At 36.7% G+C, this 22,376-nt stretch overlaps 3 protein-coding genes across 5 annotated transcripts in view; 1 reads left to right on the forward strand and 2 right to left on the reverse strand.

Annotated features, from left to right (window-relative positions):
• The window catches only part of LOC126807651 (natural resistance-associated macrophage protein 2), a 33,644-nt gene extending 25,768 nt beyond the window's left edge, over nt 1-7,876 (forward strand). For all 3 annotated transcript variants that reach the window (XM_050532393.2, XM_050532394.2, XM_050532395.1), the window contains exons 8-14: nt 127-174; nt 553-588; nt 1,320-1,439; nt 3,486-3,709; nt 4,318-4,474; nt 5,403-5,453; nt 6,689-7,876. In XM_050532393.2, coding sequence (XP_050388350.1) covers nt 127-174; nt 553-588; nt 1,320-1,439; nt 3,486-3,709; nt 4,318-4,474; nt 5,403-5,453; nt 6,689-6,799 — 747 coding nt within the window. In that variant the 3' untranslated portion in view covers nt 6,800-7,876. The remainder of the gene's footprint in view (nt 1-126; nt 175-552; nt 589-1,319; nt 1,440-3,485; nt 3,710-4,317; nt 4,475-5,402; nt 5,454-6,688) is intronic.
• Nucleotides 7,877-12,955: 5,079 nt separating this feature from the next.
• Nucleotides 12,956-15,918, reverse strand: LOC126807652 (cytosolic carboxypeptidase 6). The gene has a single exon (XM_050532396.2). The coding sequence runs from the start codon at nt 15,842-15,844 to the stop codon at nt 14,381-14,383; it is 1,464 nt and encodes a 487-aa protein (XP_050388353.1). The 5' UTR covers nt 15,845-15,918; the 3' UTR covers nt 12,956-14,380.
• Nucleotides 15,919-17,075: 1,157 nt separating this feature from the next.
• Nucleotides 17,076-21,923, reverse strand: LOC126807653 (E3 ubiquitin-protein ligase TRIM63-like). Its single transcript, XM_050532397.2, has one exon. The coding sequence runs from the start codon at nt 21,400-21,402 to the stop codon at nt 20,122-20,124; it is 1,281 nt and encodes a 426-aa protein (XP_050388354.1). The 5' UTR covers nt 21,403-21,923; the 3' UTR covers nt 17,076-20,121.
• Between the last annotated feature and the right edge of the window lie 453 nt (nt 21,924-22,376).

Below are 22,376 nucleotides of genomic sequence, written 5' to 3' on the forward strand. Positions count from 1 at the left end.
ATTTCATTTCATTCTGTTTACTAATCTGTTGAGTTCCGTCTTAAATTTTTCCTGAAAAAATAAGCTTAGTAATAGTAGTATGTATTTGTGATTTTGTGTCTGATTTGTTTGTATATTTTTTTTTAGTATGAAAATTGTAAAGCTCAAGGAAATCCTCATGCAGATGTATTTAATGTAAGTTTAATTAAAGTATTTACAATATTGTAATGGGGACATATATTGTTGTTGCCTTTGTCCATTGTCCACCCTAGAGAAGTTTTTTATACGCCCACATTTCCATGCTGTCGTCCCTGACTGTCCGTCCACGACACTCTACGGGTCACAATTTTTATCATCTCTTTTTATAAATTACATGATTGTTAACATGATGTAGAAACATATTTAATTTCAGTGATAGCAGATAATTTCCAGAGTTATTGTCCTTGGTCTTTTGGTAGAATCTTGTTATAACTTGATATTTATAAATTTAATGGTAAAGATGTGTACTTCTTTTATTTGATAATGCTATTTGTCGATGTTGTTTTTAAAAAAATCTATTTGTTTATTTATCAGACAACCGAGGAGCTTACTGTTGATATCTATAAAGGGGTAAGTCTTCTATTTTTTAATTTTGTTCTTTTTGGGTCTGTCATTGAGTCAACTGGTGTGGTTTCGATTCCCTGATTGTATGTGACAAGAGAGAGAGAAATGGGGTTTAACGTCCACTCGACACAAACAAGGTCATTTCGGGACTAACATATGGTTCAATTTTATTTCAATAATTAACTTGCACATAGGGGCCCTTAGCAGTGGGAGGAAACCGGAGGACCCAGAGAAAACCCAAGAGGTTGGGCAGGTGACCCTACTCCTTGTCACATACAAACATTTGACTCAATGACAGACCGTATGATACAACGCGCACATGCTAACCATTCGTCCATCCAAACCCCCCAAATAGGTGTATTAACTATTTGTTAAAGACTGTTGTTGTTAAGTAGTTTGGAAGATATGTGTATGGGCTTGTTTGTACGAAAAAGATGCTCAGTTATTATTATTATACTTATCTAAAAGAGATAAAACAAGATGGCCGTGTGAAATCTTTAGAAACTGATGTAAACTTAAAATGGCCATAACTGAAGGTAGAATTGATCGATTTGCAAGGGTCTTAACTCTGCATTTAAATTTAATATTTATTCTTGATAATGTCGAAACATCGTGCTATATGTGTATAAACTAGTGATCGTTTTCCATATAAACTGTGTTGTGTTTTTTAATATTTATTCTGGCATGTTTAGGCTTTAATATCATTAAAATGGGTTTCTTTCTTTTCTTCTCTCTAGGGAGTATTTTTAGGCTGTCAGTTTGGATTAGCTGCTATGTATATTTGGGGTGTAGGAATACTAGCTGCAGGTCAAAGTTCAACTATGACTGGTACTTACACTGGTCAGTTTGTGATGGAGGTAAGTGAATACCTACAGCAAGATAATGAAACAAAATAAAATACTGAGGCCTATTTCACAAAAACATACACTAACATATTTTCAGGATACAGCCATTTCATTGGTTGAGAGTGTTAAAAATCCATATACAAATTTTAACTTTTGTACAATGAAAGGGCAGAATTCTTGAACTGTTTTCGTTTAAATTTTCATAAATAAGGACCCAAATCAAAATTATGTTTCCTTTTTTAGCCCGTCAACTCAGTGCGGGAGACGTTGGCTTGCTATCCTGGAGGTCTCCGGTTCGCTCCCGATTTAGGCAGAGAAAGTTTCTCAGGGTATTCCACCATGGTTTTCCCTTGAAAGTTGTTCAAGTCGAAAGGGCCCGACAAAGACAACTGTCAAGTCTTTTGGATCGTACGAAAACTAAGGTCCCGAGTACACATTGACTTTCAATTTAGTGCTAGCAAATTACAATTTCGAGGACTTCATAAGAGGCATTTTGTGTATGGTAGCATACTGGCTCACTAACCAGGACATCTTGGGTTTGATCAAGGTGTTGGCTGGAATAGTTCCATGAAGTTTTTCAGTTTGGTTTCCCCTTGTCACTGTTGCAGGATGGGAAGTGGCTTGGCAAGGAAAAAAAATTTAGATGGAAATCATTCTAAAAATAGGCTGTAGTGTACTTGTCTGGGAAACATTTCACTCAGAGAGCACTGCACATGGCATTACAATCATTTCATATTTAACTCAATTTTAGAGATATCGTTCATGATAACCTATTTGTTCTCCGCCACATGATAACCTAATGTGTCTCCGTCTCATGATGATCTAATGTATCTCCGTCTCATGATAACGTAATATTTCTCTGTCTCATGATAACGTAATGTTTCTCCGTCTCATGATAACGTAATGTTTCTCCGTCTCATGATAACGTAATGTATCTCCGTCTCATGATAACGTAATGTATCTCCGTCTCATGATAACGTAATGTATCTCCGTCTCATGATAACCTAATGTTTCTCTGTCTCATGATAACGTAATGTATCTCCGTCTCATGATAACGTAATGTTTCTCCGTCTCATGATAACGTAATTTTTCTCCGTCTCATGATAACCTAATGTTTCTCTGTCTCATGATAACGTAATGTTTCTCTGTCTCATGATAACCTAATGTTTCTCCGTCTCATGATAACCTAATGTTTCTCCGTCTCATGATAACGTAATGTTTCTCTGTCTCATGATAACGTAATGTTTCTCCGTCTCATGATAACGTAATGTTTCTCCGTCTCATGATAACGTAATGTTTCTCTGTCTCATGATAACCTAATGTTTCTCTGTCTCATGATAACGTAATGTTTCTCTGTCTCATGATAACCTAATGTTTCTCCGTCTCATGATTACCTAATGTTTCTCCGCCACATGATAACCTATTGTTTCTCCGTCTCATGATAACGTAATGTTTCTCCGTCTCATGATAACGTAATGTATCTCCGTCTCATGATAACGTAATGTATCTCCGTCTCATGATAACCTAATGTATCTCCGTCTCATGATAACCTAATGTTTCTCTGTCTCATGATAACGTAATGTATCTCCGTCTCATGATAACGTAATGTTTCTCCGTCTCATGATAACGTAATTTTTCTCCGTCTCATGATAACCTAATGTTTCTCTGTCTCATGATAACGTAATGTTTCTCTGTCTCATGATAACGTAATGTTTCTCTGTCTCATGATAACCTAATGTTTCTCCGTCTCATGATAACCTAATGTTTCTCTGTCTCATGATAACCTAATGTTTCTCCGTCTCATGATTACCTAATGTTTCTCCGCCACATGATAACCTATTGTTTCTCCGTCGGCATTGAGACTTGACAGTTCAATATGTCGTCTGCAAATTAATATCATGATTTCTCAAATTCTGATTCCATTATTGTTTGTACAGTTGCTGTGAATTAATATTGAGTTTTCTTGAATTCTGATTCTATTTTTTTTTGCAAGTAAGCTTAGATCATTTGAAACTCCTTGTCCAATTTCATGGTTTGTGACTCGTTTTATAATTTCAGGGTTTTTTAAATCTAAAATGGAAGAGATGGCAGAGAGTATTATTAACAAGAACTATAGCTATTTTACCTACTGTATTTATAGCCGTATTTGAAGGAATAGAAAATTTAACTGTTATGAATGACTTATTAAACGTGTTGATGTCGCTACAATTACCTTTTGCCCTACTCCCGATTCTTACTTTCACTAGTGCTAAAGGAATTATGGCGGAATTCGTAAATGGAAGGTAAATATTTTATTTAAAAGTTTGTCTGATTAGGGGAAAGGGGGACGAATAGTTTAATGTGTGCGCTTCAAATCATAAGGTCTCATTGATATGAAAAAGAGTAGGTTCGTCTGTTTAACTACAGAATGAAACCAGGCACCGAGTCATAGGGAAGGAAAATAGCGAAACCAGGTACCAAGTCATAGGGAAGGAACAGAGTGAAACTGGGTACCGAGTCACGGGGAAAGAAAAGGGCGAAATTGGTTACCGAGTCATGGGGAAGAAACTGAGCGAAACTGGGTACCAAGTCATAGGGAAGGAAAAGAGCGAAACTGGGTACCAAGTCATGGGGAAGGAACAGAGCGAAACTGGATACCAAGTCATAGAGAAGGAATAGAACGAATCCAGGTACCAAGTCATGGGGAAGGAACAGAGTGAAACTGGGTACCAAGTCATGGGGAAGTAACAGAGCGAAACTGGATACCGAGTCATAGGGAAGAAACAGAGTGAAACTGGGTACCAAGTCATAGGAAAGAAACAGAGCGAAACCAAGTATAGAATCAAATCATAACACTGGGGTTTTTATGCAGACTAAAATTATTCTGTATTTTTCTGTCTTTCACTTTCAGGGCCATGAAAATAATGACATCCCTGTTGGCAGTTGTTGTCATTGCTATCAATTTATTTTTTGTTTCTGCTTATCTTAAAAATTTACCATCCAACTGGGGAGCTTATATTGGTGTAGCAGTGGTTGTGGGCTTGTATTTGCTATTCATAACATACTTGGTAAGTTTTCCCAAGATTTGTCTTGATTTAAACTTGAATTAATTTGATTGGTTGAATGTTTCTTGATTTAATTGTAATTTAATTGATTGGTTGGATTACTCCTAGTTGTTACATGTCATCCCTTAAGACACATTATTCCAGACTAAACATTGGAGGGAGCCACAGTGGCCCAGTGAAAAAGGTGTTGTCTCGCTAAATTGGAGGTCCTGAGTTCCATCCCGTTGTTTGCAGGGCAGAGGACCTGGCAAGGGACAACTTATAGTCGTTCGAAAGAAATGAAAAACTGAGGTCCCCATCAGTAGACATTGGCGTGCATGTAAAAGAACCCTTGGCATATAGTTGTTCGGATGGAACGTAAAACTGAGGTCCCCGTGTACACATTGCCCTGCATGTAAAAGAGAGAGAGAGCGACACAAACTAGGTCATTTTGGAACTAACACATGGTTCAATTTTATTTCAATCATTTTCTTGCGCGTAGGGGTCTTTAGCAGTGGGAGGAAACCTGGGGACCCGGAGAAAATCCCTGAGAATGGACAGGTGACCCTACTCCTTGTCACGTACAACCGGGGGCATGTAAAAGAACCCTTGGCATTATATTTAAAGAGTATAGATAGTCTATATTAAATTGATTATACATGCACTGGGTATAGTGTATAAAGGGTATAGACAGTCTATATTAAATTGATTATACATGCACTGGGTATAGTGTATAAAGGGTATAGACAGTCTATATTAAATTGATTATACATGCACTGGGTATAGTGTATAAAGGGTATAGACAGTCTATATTAAATTGATTATACATGCACTGGGTATAGTGTATAAAGGGTATAGACAGTCTATATTAAATTGATTATACATGCACTTGGTATAGTGTATAAAGGGTATAGACAGTCTATGTATAACATTGTTTTCCTGATATTTCTAGGCATTATTCTGTTTAGCTGTAATGGGTGTGAAGAAAGTAGCTAATTTACAGGTAATTCTTAAATAAAAATCTATCTTAAAGGAATAAGCGTTAACCATTGAATAGAACCATGGTTTAATTATCCCAAAAACAATAACACACAGAGGATAGGGTTACCGTGAAAAACTAAATTAACCATTTTACTTGTGCTTTTTGAGGAAATAAACCAGGGCTGTATTTAATGGATGATGCTTACTTCTTCTAGAACAACTGATACCATTTCTCACACCAGTAGTCATAAAGCTAGCATTTTATTTATGCGTTCTTTTGAATTATACTCTTGAAATGCAAAATACCTATGCAGGTTGTGATATGATAAATAGTCATGGACACTTGACATGCTTTGAGAGTATGTTCACAGATGAAGAACTTATTGTCCCAACAGAACCACTCAGCTGCACAATACGACACTTCAAGGAAAACACAATTACTAATTTATTTGGGCAGTGCTTTGAAGAGTTTTAACTATGTGTAGGGCATAAATATATACCGGGGGGTATAGTCAACAACAGACTAGAAACCATTAGTGTATTGCTCGGGTATAGTCATTAGTGTATTGCTCGGGTATAGTCATTAGTGTATTGCTCGGGTATAGTCATTAGTGTATTGCTCGGGTATAGTCATTAGTGTATTGCTCTATCCACTTACTAAGTGCCTCTAGGATCATTGGGAGCCACGATAGCTCAGTGGGTAGGGTGTTGGCTCGCTAACCTGGAGGTCTCTTTTACAATCCCTGCATTGGCAGAGAAAGTTCATCAGGATTTTCTGGCATGGTTCCTCCTTGTCAGTGGTGCATGATTTAGGACCTGCCAAGGGGCTATGCATAGTCATTCGGATGGGATGAAAAAATGAGGTCCCGTGTACACACTGGCATGCGTTTAAAAGTTCTCTATGGCAGTAAGAGTAGGCAGTAGCGCTGCTGTTCATGCAAAATTTGCCTCATAGTACACTGTTTGGTGTAGCCCAGTCATTAGGAGAGAGAAATGGGGTTTAACGTCCACTCGACACAAACTAGGTCATTTCGGGACTAACATAAGATTCAATTTTAGTTCAATAACTCACTTACGTGTAAGGATCTTTAGGAAACCAGAGGACCCGAAGAAAACCAACGTACAACCGGGTAATCAAAACCACCACAGACCTCATGATACAACATGCACGCACTAACCATTCGGCTATTCGACCCCATTTTATTTCATTACAGGTACTTGTGGATCAATATTGATGTATGTTATCTTCTATTTCAGATACTTGGACGTAAATTGGTGTATGATTATACATTGAACCAGAATACTCCTTATAATGAGAACAATATACAACAGGAACTTGAGGAAAGTACCACAATTCAACATCACTGATCATCTTTTATTAAATAGATTGCAGGCAATTGATGAGAATAACTCAAAATTTCAAGTCAGTGCTGAGATTTTTAAGTTGCCAAATTTGTTATATTCCATGTTCCGTATTATTTCTGGACTTCGTTAAAAAAGGAACAGATATGGGTGGAAATTTGTTATATTCCATGTTCCGTATTATTTCTGGACTTCGTTAAAAAAGGAAGAGATATGGGTGGAAGTTTGTTAGAGGACTCTGTGTATACAGTAGTTTGAAGAAGAATCAAAATAAGTTTTTATTGTATATTAGACATGTCAGTGTTATTCCGATGTTCAAAGTTCAACATATTTCTGAGCCAATGTCACCATTTATTCCTTATATTAATTTACAATTTTAAACAATTATTTCTGGTCAAAACCTTAGGATAAAAATTGAAGAAAACTTTCTTGCCCCACCCCAGCCAATTTAACACTGAAGTGCAGACTAAATTTAAATATTATCAGTCAAAACCAACTAAAGTGATAGAGTGAAATCCAAATCTGGAAGAAAACAGGCCTGGAAATAATTACGATTTTAGATGTCATTGACAAAATGTCAGCCACTAATGAAATAGTACCTGACATTTTCAACTTAGTGCTGGACATATATTAATAACATCAATAAAAAAGACAAATCAGTGCCGGACAAAAATGACAGGCACCAGAAGTTTTGTGCCTGACAAAGCCTGAATATGTGCCTGACATTGTCTGTGACAGATGCCTTATTTCCAGGCTTGACAAAAATGAAACATAGAAGGAAAGACAGTGTAAGACATAATGCCTGGAACATATTTTCTTGAAGTCGATAAAACATATTCAACTGGATCTACAGGTTTACAGTTTGAATGTATAGTTCGATTGTACGATCATCAGTGTTGGAATAAGAGACCATATTTGGTGATTAGATCAAATAGAAGTCTTCTTCCTGACCATAAATAACGCTCGAAAATAAATAATTTAATATCAAAATACATATTATACTCAAAATGAGAAAATGGGTACAGAATCATTGTACGGTGTTATATTTTTTTAAAAAAATTTTTTTGATACTATAAACTACTATTTTGTGATTTAAAATCCTAATGAAAAGACAGCATTCTTTAAAATATATTAGATTGAGATTGTCTGAATAAGGCCCAGGACTGCATCGCACAAACCAATATCCTATTCAATTTTGTGTTTACATAACTATACATGATTGCTTCCACCATCTTGCTTAACTATGTTTTACTACATTTGTATATAAGAATTTTAAAAGTATTTTTATAAATATTAAAGTGCTATATATTGATGTACATAATGATAAATATTTATAATTTTACTGAAAACTGGTTCAACTAGCTGGTCGACGGATTTATGTGGTTTCATCCCAATATAATTAAAATTAGATTTCAGTTTAATTAGATTGCAATTTGATGAGATTACAATGTAATTAGATTACAATGTAATTGGATTACAATGTAATTAGATTACAATGTAATTATATTACAATGCAATTAGATTACAATGCAATTAGATTACAATGTAATTAGATTACAATGTAATTAGATTACAATGTAATTAGATTTTTTGTTATTCTGACATAAAATACATACTCAGAGATGCTTCTTTAAGAAAAAACTTTAAAGTTTGCTACATTTATGAAAAGCAAAGAAAGATTTGTTGACATGGGGGCCAGTATTTAGTCTTTATTGGATTTCATTCGACACTATTACCTACAGGTAATTTGATTGGTCATTTAGTTCATGTGATCTAAACCGTTTGTGACATCAAGTAAAATTGGCATCCAATTTTAATCAGATTGGTTTAGTCTAATTAACGTAATTTATTATTTCTGAAACAAACGAGCACCTTTGTCATTCAGCCTCCTAACGACATTCTTAGTAAATAAACCTATAATGATGGCAGACACAACCATATACTCATATCAGTTTTGTGATATATATTATTATATATATATTGTACCTGAACACTCTATTTTTGTTATGCAATAAGATTATTTTTTCATGGAATACTCTTTGTTTTATATACACCAGCTTGCTTTTGCAGGGGCAGACTGGGTAGGCCTGGGCCTTTGCATCAACTGGTTCTGTTGGACCTCCATTGCCGTGAAGAATATGTGACATGACAAGAAAACGAAACTAGCTTGATTCACCTTTTCCCTCACCTCACTCATAGATCATTTTACTCCTCGGATTTAGGTCATATTTTTCAGTCAATGCAAAGATGAATTATATTAATTTTGTAAAAATATACATATATGTTATTTTTTTTCCCAACCAGGACCAATGGGCCCTCAGAACTCTTCTAAATTTCAGAGACCTACTAGTCTGCTCCTGCTTGCTTGTATATTATATTACATGGTTTTTACTGTGATAATATCGCACTAGAAATCGTATTAAATAACTTTTATATTCTTGGATAAGGTGATAATATCATCTTTTCCCACCACAAATATTTTACATGTTTTGTGTTGCACTTGATGTATCACCTATATATAAGCTAAATTTGACCACAGTCTTGTTTCATTGGTGGGATCAGAGACCCAGGTCAATTGATTGGGAGTAAGGAAGTGAAAATATGTCATATTTTTATTTAAGACTTCATTGTTTTTACCCATATGCCATTTTACAAAAAAAAATGTTTAATAGTTCACAGATCTATGTTTAAGTCTTCACGAAACACAAAAGGGTTTCTGTTGTTAAAATGTAACAAATATTTTCTATATCGATAGAGAAAGAATTGAAGTGGCCGGGAAATTTTGTTCATGTATATATTTGTTATGTGATATTCAAGACTGTTCATCTACATGTAAATATTGTGTAAAAACAACTGGTCCATTGACTGTGTTAACAAACAACTGGTCCATTGACAGTGTTAACTTTGTTTACACATGATCTATATATATATTTGTGACTGTCGTTTGTCTGTCTGTCTGTCTGTCTGTCTGATCGGGGTTGACGGCTACACTAGGTCTACCCCGATTCTGAAATTTGAAGTATAGGGGTAGCTCGGACCGGGGAGTAACATAGGCCAGGTGGCGTTAGTCTACCACTTCCGGTTTTGGAGTTATGACCCCCGAGCGAAGCCGGTCTGTTCGGGGTTGGCGGCTACACTAGGTCTGCCCCGAGTCTGAAATTTGGGATATAGGGGTAGCTCGGACCGGGGAGTAACATAGGCCAGGTGGCGTTAGTCTACCACTTCCGGTTTCGGAGTTATGACCCCCGAGCGAAGCCGGGTATCCTGCTAGTAGTCTATAATTCAATTGAACTGAATGGAATTACTCTTGGGATGTATTTTGGACCAGTTTGATTGGCTGTCCATAACACTCCGCAGTCCGCACAACTGGCACAGCAATTGAGTGAGAGACAAATGGAGTTTAAGGCCCACTTGACACAAACTAGGTAATTTTGGGACTAACATGAATCAATTTTATTTCATTGATATGTTTGCACTTAGGGGTCTTTAGCAGTGGGAGAAAATCGGAGGACCCACTAGGTGTAAATTATCCATTAAATCCTATTTTACTTGTCTAGAGGGTTCAAAAATATTTTTAAATCCAAGTCACATTTGAAAAGGTTTACATTAGGCTTTTCAAATGATTTAGTTGAATTTTTCCAATTTTTTCAATTAGGTGTGTTAAGATGAAATTTGTATCATCAATTATTTGGAATATTGTAAAATAGTACAATTTGTTGACCAGAATAAAGATTGGGACATATTATTCAGTTACAACAAGAGTGGTATTGAGCCTTTAACCATTCTGCAGATAATAACAATTCTAAGTGTGAATTAGATATAAACCTCACTACACTACATCAAATCTGTTGAAACAATGACAGAGTCAATTGTCGTCTTTAGCGATATATTTTTAAAGTAAATATTTTCTGTGAACATTATTGCTATTCGCAGAATCACTTTGACCACAGCAGAAGCGATTATCACTTCTCTGTTGGTAGCCATGATGTTATACCAGCGGCCATTACTCCAGCTTTCAATTCGGACCCTTACTCCTTGCAGTGTTTTGTTTGATTAGATCTAATCCCACTCAAGAGGGATTTCTCGGGCCTTTGCCTTGGGAATATGTTCGGACCCATTCTTGTGAACATTCTCCAAGTTCTTTACAGATTTTTTTATCAAACTCACAGGGATTGTTCATTGGGCTATAATTTTGATTGTAAATTTCCGAGTACTCTATTTACATTTAGCAAATACATAGTTCCCAAGATATTTTATTTTAAATATGTTATATTTTATGTTTTTAATAAGTATGTATTTTAAATTTATCAAGGACTCTTATCTATTTATCATGCATGCTTTACCATATAAAAAGGCAATAACTCTTTTATACACACATAAAAACTGTTTTAGATATTCTGTTTATGAAGAGATTAATGATTTTATCATTATGTATTTTTATAGGAATAAAATGGATTTATGGTTTTCATGTTATCCTTGCTGTGTTTTGTTTAATTTATAGATTTGAGCATTCAAAAGTCTACTCAAGATCAGTTCTACACTCATGCCTGTGATAAATTCTATGTAAATATTAAATACCAAAATACCATGTATTTTTTTTTATCCAGCAGTTGCCACTTGCTAGGAAAGATACACCCACATTTTGCATGAGATGGATAGGGAACAAGCTAAAAACAAAGTGATTTTTCATACAATCAGGGTCCATAATCCAGGAAATCCTGGTCTGAAATGCGCGAAGAGACTGAGATCTTTGGGATATAAAAAGTAAACCGCCTTCTGTAATTGTCTCTGTTGACGCTGATTTTTGATAGTCAACATACAGACTTTAATTCTATAAATGGATTAACAATAAATAAAATTGTGGGTACTGGCCATGATTCAGGATTTATAGCATCAACAGTTAAATGAGGAAAAAAATTGAAGATTAAAGGGAGACAATTCATTATTTGAACCATAATTTTTCTTAGACCTTTTGTTTAGATATTTTCTGGATCATTGAAAAAAACCCCGGTAAAATGCTATTTAATAATAATAAGAAGAATATCTAGAAGGGTTCTTATAAAAAAAAAAAGAGCTAGACTCGAAACAGTATTATTTGCTCAAAGCGCTGAAAACATTTACAGGAAATAGTTATAAATATGGACACTTAAACAAGTAGGTTTTGAGGTTTTGCTTAAAAACACCGAGAGATGGGGATGTCCAGATGTAGTGGTAGAGAGTTCCAAGTATCCATGGTTTAGCATCATTGATGATTGTTAGAATTTAATTTTCAGAAAATCATAATTTTCAGAAGTTTTCATAAATCATCTCCCTTGAGTGTGCCAAGTAATTCTTAATGGAAGAGTAAAAGAATTTGATATAAAGAGTAATATTTCAGAATATTCCTATGGGTCTAGTTCTAGGAACTAAAATTTAAATCCACAAATATTATAATACACTCTATACATTTTTAAAAAACAAAACAAACATATTCCATTTTAAAATAAAACTTTAATTCCGTCAGATAAAATTAAAAGTGATTACTATTAAACTTATATTACAGTCAATTAAAATCTGTCAAAACATAATACTATTTACTTACATTCAATCATATATATAAAAACAAATTATATATACATTCACAAAAAATTGATCAATAAAAATTCAAAATAAATCAAGACTCTGTATTCTTCTGTTATGTTGTAGTGTATTGGGTAGTATGTGGTGATATTGAGGTTGTATTGGGTGGTATTGGGTAAATCGTCCCACCCGTATTCTTCTGTTATGAACAGTAAAGTTTAAATCAAAGTTCCATACAAAATAACAGTAGACGAGAGAGGTGTTCATGATCTTGCTCTGATTTGAATCAAATTACATTCCCTCTGAATGTGATAAGATCCCAATTAATTTTTAAGGATTAGATCCGAAATAAATGTTGTACAGTATTTTTTGATTCAAAACTAAAAACTTGATGAACCATGACTGTCTTTGTGATATTATATGAAATTTGGTGAAAGCTAAAATGACATTAGCTCGGCCTTACAGTAAATCCATTATTTAAATAACTCGTTAGTTAATACCAGAGTCTTATATATAAGGCTCTGGTTAATTAATACTATTCAGTTTGACAGCCAAATGTTCAGAAAAAAACGTCATTAAATATGTGGATAAATAGAATGTACAGTGTAAGGCCCTAACAACACATGCATATTAATTCTGAATCTGCAATGGTGCAGGACAGAGGCCTTGGCAAGGACAGTGTCTAGGCGTTTGGATGGCATGTTAAACTGAGGTCCTGTGTAGACATTGGTATGCACGTTAAAGAACCCTTGACAGGTGGAATTCGAAATAACAGTAGGCTGTAGAGCCCCTGTCACGGCAAAATTTACCTCATCATAGCAGAAAAGTAGGACGTTGAACGCAATTTCATTTCTCTGATCTTAGAATGGTTTGAATTAGAATCAAGATATTTCACATTCAGAATCAAATATCGCAAGTTAACTAGGATTTATCATTAAAAACATCACATTTAATACATGACATAGGGTTTAATCCAACTGGGCTAATGAAGATGGGCATATGCCGACAGTGTGCCATGAGGGAAATCTTTCCCGGACAGCGGCGCTACGCCCTTCTCTTATATTAAATTTCAACTGCCAAGGGATCTTTCACGGGCATGCCAATGTGTACATAGGATTTCGGTTTTTCATCACATCCAAACGACTATATGTTGTCCCTTGCCAGGCCCTCGATCCTGCACCAATGACAAGGAGAAACCACACCAGAAAATCCCAATGAACTTACTCGGCCAACGCAGGGATTAAACATGGGACCTCCAGTTTAGCGAGCCAACGTCTTACTCACTGAGCCACCATGGCTCCCACATTTAATACAGATATTTCTATATTATAATACTGATAGTCTTCGCATTAAATTTTAATATTTTATTTATAGAATAGAGTTTTAAAAAAAAATATTTATTATTACATACTGAACAAGCAATAAACACAAAAATTTACAATAAATAAATAAATAGCATTTAAATATTATAAATAATCAGTCATTTAAATTATATACTGTAATGTATCATTAATATAATGACAAAATGTAAACGCTCTGATATTATTTGATTATTTTTATATGTGGTTTTAGCTGCTCGGCAAAATCCTGTCTTCAATAGCCCAGTCGGTGCAGAAAAGTAGGACATTAAACCCCATTTCATTTCATTTCTTGGCAAAACACAGAACAAACAGTACAACTCGAAGCATTGTGAATAAAGCTGTTGGCCACAACAAATGTCCATTCTAGCTGCTCAGCAAAATATAGAACAAACAGTACAGTTTACACTCAAGAGTCACAGACAACCCAAAATGGCCTAATTCCTAGTGAATAAAGCTGTAAGCCACAATACTGATCATACTTCTAGCTGCTCGACAGAACACAGAACATACAGTAGACAAACTAAAATCATCCAAATGAATAAAACTGCATGAACCAACAGTCCAAACCCCTTAAATAATCGACCACTGTGAAGAGTTGAAATATTTGATTTTGATTCAAATGACCGTGCTCTCCTTCATTAAAATATATCCAAACATCTGAGTCAATTCACCTGGTGTAATAAGGGTCATCGTATAAATTTTTGACCCCTGATTCACTATTGTTGTCCCCCGCCCTGTCTCTAGATCCGATATTATACGGTTTTGGTACGATACTGCTACTGGGCTTACTACTTATATAACCAGTCATTTTATAAAAATCGAGAAATGTCCGAGCCACGTTTCTACCTAGTTTCATATACCCTTCTTCTGTGTACGGCATAAATTGACTGGCAGTGCTTGTCTGATAACTATAAAAAGAAACTTCTAGAGTATAACAATGTGCGGACTCGTCCAAGCATCCACCCAATGTCCGTCGTCCAGTTCCCGCTTTCATGGCATCTCTATTAAAATTTGTATTCGTCATAGAAAAATCTTCAGCATTTCCACATAAAAGTTTAGGAAAGATCGAATGGCGTTCTAATCTGTCCAAATCTTCGTAGATGTTTCCATACATAAAACCATTCATCAGTGTTGAATGTGCATGAATATCAATATAAAATTCTAAGTTGACTTTCGGATCACGATCTAAGCCCATTAAAAGATTCTTAGCTGCATAGAGGGTGGGGTGAGCCCATGGTGACGGTTCCTGCCAATGTCTGTTCAAATCGAAGCCCATTAAAGAACATCTATAGTTGCCAAGGTAGACTCCATCTGGATTTAACATGGGAATAATCTTAAAAACCAGATTCTCTCGTAGAACTTTTGCGATTGGATGATTACTAACGAGGAAATCTATAATTCCTTGACAAACGAATGATGATGGTGTCTCGCCTGGATGGACACGAGCAGTTATAAAAATTATTCGTTGTTTTTCTTCACAAGGTTCCTGTTTTTTGTCCTGTGGTTGGGCTATTGTAATCAGATCCAATCGTCTTTGTTGAACTGTCAACGATAATAGTTCGCGATTGAAAAATTTAAAATTTTTCTTCTCCAGATTATCCAGGTAATTTTGAAGTTTTGAGTATGAATATGGATAGCAATATGAAAACTGGTAGACATCTTCTTCTCGATCAAAACAGAAGGCAAACGACATGACGTAATTCTTTCTGTGATCTGGACAGCGATAATAATAAACATTTTTGGCTGGAATTCTCGTCCATTTTGGACGACTGGTAGATTTTACTAATGGAGTCATCCCTTCTCTGTATAAGGATTTTGTTTTACTGAAATTAACAATGTTGAAGATAATGCGCTGATCTGTCCGGACATTTTCAACCGTATAATTAAACCACACTCGAAATCGTGGATTGCAGGTGTCCGGGCGAATGAATAAATCATATTCAAGTTCTGAGATATAGTCTACACGCCCTAAATTCCCGCACTCAAAACAAGCATCAAAAATCAGGTGCCCCTTTTTTGGTTTACCAGTATAGCCAGACGGAACGACAGCAAATTTATTCACATTTCCTACAACAACATCGTCTGTGCTGTCAGAATCACTATTTACTGATTCTGCACGTTTGTCCGCCATTTTAATTGTTGTTATTTACCATAGAAAACAAGAGCTATCTCCCTTGTCGTTAAGGGGCGTGGTCTTGTTAGGATTAGTGAAATGTCAAATATTTGAATTTCGCCATGTTAATTCAATCAATTACGGAGAATATGTACGTTGAGTTGAGACAAAAACAATTTTATTTTTTATGGCTAACTTTTCATGTGTACCTTTGCGAGATTTTATAAAAATAAAAACAAAAAAAAAATAGCTGGGCTTATTCAGAGTCGCGTATAAATTATCGCAACTGCCATGGAAATCGTGTAGGCTAATCGTTATAGTGAATCTATGCAGTATGCATAACTAGACGGCAATGCAATGCCTAGTCGTTCGTATGGGACGAAAGTGGGTGGTGGCGTAGGCTAGCCTACACGTTGGCGTGCACGTAATTTTAAGGACCATCGACAGTGGGAATAAGAAACAAGAGTAGGCTGTAGGCTACATAAATAACACAATATTTTTTAACAAGGATTGGGATGTTTTTAATCTCAAACTTCTGGGATTATTTGACATAGGCCTATATTAAGGATGTACACATTTTGAATCACAGATCAATTATTTGAATAGTAATTGTCGAAACCTTGTAGGCTAACCTACGTCATCATTAGCCAAGTCGGTGCAGAACAATAATAGAGCGTTAAACCCCATTTCATTTCATTTCGATGACAAATAATGCTTACTGTAATCTACCCAAACCTATTTGGCGGCATCACAACTCTAATTCGGCTTTTTTATTTTAACTCTGAATTCAAACTGAACTCCTTACTGGACCACGGGTTTTTGCCCCATTCGAAATCCAGGCAGAATAGGCGGAAGAGCGGTTTTCCAGACAAAATTGAGAGAGAGAGAGAGGGAGAGAGGTTGGTGGGGGGGGGGGGGATGAATTGACAAATTTGTAGGCTATTTTGCATAAAATCTGATTTGAACAGCTCCGATGTGACTGTAGGCCTATAGTCAACTTACGAGCCCGGTAGTGCAGTGAGTAAGACACTGGTTCACTAACCAGAAAGTCCCGGGTTCGATCCCGGTGTTGGCCGAGAAAGTTCCTCGGAATTTTCCCGTCCTGTTTTTCCCAGCGTCGTCCCGGTTCGCTAGGAAAGGCGTCTAGTCGTTCGGATGGACCCCCCCCCCCACCCCAAAAAAAAAAAAAAAAAAAAAAAACAACAACAACCGAGGTCCCATGAAAAAATTAGTATGCACAAAATGGGACAGACTGATGCACAGGCTCCTAATACGAGTGGCCAGCGCACTTTTGAATCTCGAGGACCTGATTTGCCATTTCCTGGACTTTGGGGAAGTTTTTGAAGAATTCTGATGGTCAGACTTTTAGGTAACAAACGTGTATCGTGTTACTCGTGAAGATACTTGGCTCAAATTTAAATTAAAAAATTCGCAGTATTTTAATTTCGTTTGGTTTTGAGCCTAAGGAATATAAAAAAAAACTAGACGTATAGGAAACTTCAAAAGATAGTTTAATTGAGATTTATCAGTATTACATAATTTACTAGTGTTTACGAATCTCTTCAAAATAAATCATAACTATAATAACAAATAATTCTCTTTAAACTGGGGTTTACGAATATATCTCTTCAAAATGAATTATAATACAACAAATTCCCAATAACGTCCTTGGGGGAAATATGTTAGGTTAATAAAACTAAGTATTATAATAATGGATTGCAATAGTGCTGGGTATTACCAATGCAGTCACGATACGATATGTATTGTGATTCAGGTGCTACGATGCGATTCGTATTCATAAAAAAAAGAATCGCTATTCAGCAGCGTTTCGCGATTCAATACGCGCCAGCACTTTATTACAAGATATTATCTAGGTAGATAAGCATAATAAAATTTGATTAAAATATTCCTGTATTTCGTTTCGTTTTTTTTTTTTATGCATTCGATGGCCTACACTACATGCAGATCTGACCAGTTTTACTGAAAGGTTGCATCAGGTGTCGTACGAGCGGCTTTTGACCCTATGACGTTTCTAGTGGGTTACCCACAGTTCCGCGCATGGCACGCCAAGAAGTCGCCGTAACAGATGGTTTCATTGGCTAATACCTCACGCCATCCAGAACGCATGTTTATAACAGAGAGAGAGAGAGAAATGGGGTTTAACGTCCACTCAACACAAATTTGGTCATTTCGGGACAAACATATGGTTTCATTTTATTTCAATAATTCGTTTGCGCGTAGGTTCTTTAGCAGTGGGAGGAAACCGGAGGACCCGTAGAAAACCCACGAGGTTGGATGCGACCCTACTCTTTGTCACGTACAACCGGGGATTCGAAACCACGCCAGTTGACTCAATGACAGGCATGTTATATAACAACTCTTCCAGATCCTACTGTAGTACAGACAAATAAAACGAAATTTTGAACTATGAAAAACGAAACGAAATAGAATCTGTTACAATTTCATATTTTCTAAGAAAGTCAAAACATAATTATTTTTATGCCTTTTGCTTAATATGTTGTCAACTCACTATTATATATGGTGGCTGAAAGCGTCCATTTAGATCGGCGGGTTTCTAGATACAACGGCGACCCGCGACTTTCACATCACGAGAGTCGCCGTTAAGCCACGCGACGAAAAAGTCGCCGAAAAAATCGGCGACTTGCTTAACGGCGACTCTCGCCTCGGATGTTTATAGTTTATAGTTAGATCCCAATTGAGTATTCACTGGTGTATTCCGTCTGACTTACCATGTTTTTATTTTGCAAAATTCAAATATTTTTCATATATATTTTGCCAGGTGTGCCGCTATTTTTTCATTTGTTCCAAGGTGGGCCGTTGGCGAAAAAAGGTTGAGAACCACTGATGTATACTCACGCCATGTTTCTAATCAAACAATATTTAACGCACACATACTAAACAGCAAAAAAAAAAAACCCCAAAAAACCCCAAAAAACAAAACAAAAAACGTCAGTACGATTTCAACGTCAGAGGGGCACTTCAATCAAATCATTCTAAAAATCGACTTACTAAATGGATTAAAGTAATTTTTGGTGAAGATTATGTTAACACATTATTGATGGATTCATCACCATTCCAAGACATTAAGAGAAGGTTTAAGAGTCTGTACACAGTCTATACATCAGTATCTGGTGTGTCCACCGCGAGTGTCAGTAACAGCAGCGCAGCGTCTGTACATGGAGTGTACCATACGATTGATGAACACCATTGGCACCTGGAACCACACTCTCCGAAAAGCCCGACACAATCCATCGGCTGTGTTTGGTCTCGGTACGACATTATTAAGTTCCTCTGAATTTCATCCCAAAGATGTTCAATTGGGTTTAAGTACGGACTAAGGGCTGGTCAGTGCATAACGTTGACACCGTTCTGCTGTCGAAAGCCCCGAGTAACTCTGGCGGTGTGGGCACAGGCGTTGTGTCGATGACGTGCGGAATGTGGTATGACGTGGGGTCTGAGAGCTTGATTGATGTAGCGCACTGCTGTGATGCCGCCGCCTCTTCCTGGACCAAGATTTTGGAACACCACAGGACCCACTCTCTGGTTCAAGCCGATTCCACCCCAAATCGTTATGCTTGGACCTCCCCATGAGTCTCGTTCCATGACACATTGGTCATAATAATGCTGGCCACGTCGACGCCATATTCTGGTCCTGCCATCTGCAGTTGATACGCAATACCGACTCTCATCTGTGAACAGAACAGTTCTCCATTGCCTGTGTTGCCAGTTCTGGTGTTGTTGGGCAAACTGTAGACCTTCACGTCGATGGTGAGGATCGGTCCACGTTAAGGTCTACGGCAATGGATGTTCTATCTGGTGAGACGTCGGCGCAATGTATCGGTACTGATGGGTCTTCCGTATACTCCCACTGTCTGACGTGCTGTTACAGATGCAGGGATTCTACACGTGCTATCGCGCAACATGGCGGTCTCGTCGCTTTGTGGTAACCCTTTGTCTACCAGTTCGGGGCGATCATCCGTGGTGTTGGTGGCCTGAAAGCGTTGCTGAAGCTCGTAGATGGTCCGAACATTGACCTGGAAGTGATTGGCAACGGCTTGGGCAGTGTGGCCAACGTCGAATCTTCCAAGCGCCCGGTTCCTCTGAGCTTTCGTGAGTCGTGGCATGCTGCCATCTCAGAAGTCGGATTGCGTTTGTGAGAACATTTCCTGGGTTCAATTCTGTGTTTTGGAAGTAGTCTTATTGCTCAGGTAAAGTTAGAGATGTGGTCACAAATATACAATAAAAACATTTGGCAACTTATGGAATGCGCCCATTCAGTATAACATAACAAACTGGCGTTGCTTTTGCTGCTTAGTATATATGTATTTATATACATCAGTAATATATACGGCAACGTGAATAGTAAATACATGATTATTGTCAGTAAAATCACCAATTTCTTTCGCGTTTATACCTGCAGCACCTATACAACAACCCGGTATAAATGTTTGTGTACCGTGTTTAACTAGTGATTTATTCTCATCATTGATATTTAACACTTTTACTGTATACCGGGCTTTAACACCTGAAATAGTTTTATCTTCGACTGTATTCATTCCCAGATTGGTAAATAATGGATATTCATGGTTTCCGTAAGAGTCGATACCAACACTTACACACCATACCAACCCTTGTATTATTACACCCACACTATAGTAGCCCCTGTCATTGTGCAATATATCGTTCATACTAAAACTGCTAGTAAATGTTATTTGCATTTCACCCAGTAGTTTTTTTAAACTGTCTTCATCAACTTCCATCATTGGATAATATGGATAAATCACGTCAGGTTTAGTTAAATGTGCGAATATGTTGTAATCAGTTTTTGTCTGAATATCTACTAATTCGTCTTTATCTACAGCTGTAATTATAGGTCTATGTTGCAATATACGATCAGAATATTCACACCATTTCTTCAATTCTAATGTCATCTTGTCAACATCTTCTACTAGTTTGGTGAGTTTACTGTTTTCATCTTCGCCAATTTTATTGATGTCATCTTTAATTGTTCCTCCCATCTTCCTGACTTTTTTACAAATAGTATCTATTTGTTTATCAACATTATCACAAGCTGCCTTACACGAGTTTTCTAAATCAGATATCCTGGTTTTTAGAAAGCGAGAATGTTCTTGTAACTGTTTTATCTTCTTTTTGGATTCTGTTTTCAGTTTCGAGAATTTTTCCCTTATATCCCTATCCACGTAGTCGAAATCAGCTTTCGTATGATTTTGATGGAGCATCATAGCACAAAACAAACAACACGATTCACGACAATCTCGACAATAAACTTCTATTTTATTCTTCTTGTGTCTTGTACAATACAGCGTATCATCTTCGTCGTCTTCTAGATAAAAGTTGCTGACAAACTGACTGGCGCCGTCCTTTGGAACTGTGGTTTGTCGTCGACAAATAGGGCAGTTAAACGTGTTGGAATGAGCATGCACCCTGATATAATCATCGATACATTTTTGACAGAAAGTGTGATGACAAGGCAGGAACTTAGGTTTGGTGAAATCATCCAAACAGATTGTACATGATGTGTATTTACACGCCATCCTCCCTTAGTTTTATAATCACAACGACGTCCATAAATGCATCTCAGAACAATTAATGTACTTTCAAACTCCAGGCAGCTACGTTATATGATCGATTTGTGGCTGAATGACTAATGCGCTGAGTGACACAGCACATTGGCTGACCTATTTTATATACAATAAATATACATGTAGTGTATAATATCACGTGATTAACCCATGTAAGCCTTACTAAGTTGTTTTGTGTTCAGTAACCTTCTCTTCGGATGAATGACGCTTCACTTTACTCTAAATACACCGTGTATAATAATTAATATCACGTGATTTTCTTCGTATGAATACCACCATAAGTTATTACGTCACTCGTAGGTTAAAGTGACATTTTATGTATTACTAGCAGGATATCACCGGGCTTGGCCTGGCTGGGCACAATTTCGCCCGGGACCTATATTCGCCTAGGGCCCAAATTAGCCCGGAGCCCAAATTCGATGGCCTAAAACATTCACAAAGTCATGCTGGTTAATTTGATACCACATGCTTGGTGTGGATCTCGGCGACGAATGATGATGAGCAAACATACACACTAGACCGGAGGCTCAGTGAGGGGTGGGGGGGGGGTCTATCAAATGGGCCCAAAACCAGGTCCCGAGTTCAAAAAGCATTCTCAGACTGAAGTTAAGAATTTACTCAAAATTGTTCGTCTTATTTTTAACTAAAATGTAGCCATTTATTAAACTTTTTTTGTTTTAATGTATCAAATACATCAATAAGAAACTTTATCACTCAGTAATCAATTCTACAGTAGATATCGGGTTATAGAAAGCGATTTATTGAAATAAATTTGAACCATATGTTAGTCCCGAAATGACCTACTTTGTGTCGATTGGATGTTAAACCCCATTTTTTTCTCTCTCTCTCTCTCTCTCCCTATAGTAAACATTTGCGTAGAATACGAATATACGATGCCGAGTGGTGATCAGTCTTCGGTTTGGGCG

Source organism: Patella vulgata, chromosome 9 (genome assembly GCF_932274485.2).
Source record: "Patella vulgata chromosome 9, xgPatVulg1.2, whole genome shotgun sequence".
NCBI lineage: Eukaryota > Metazoa > Mollusca > Gastropoda > Patellidae > Patella > Patella vulgata.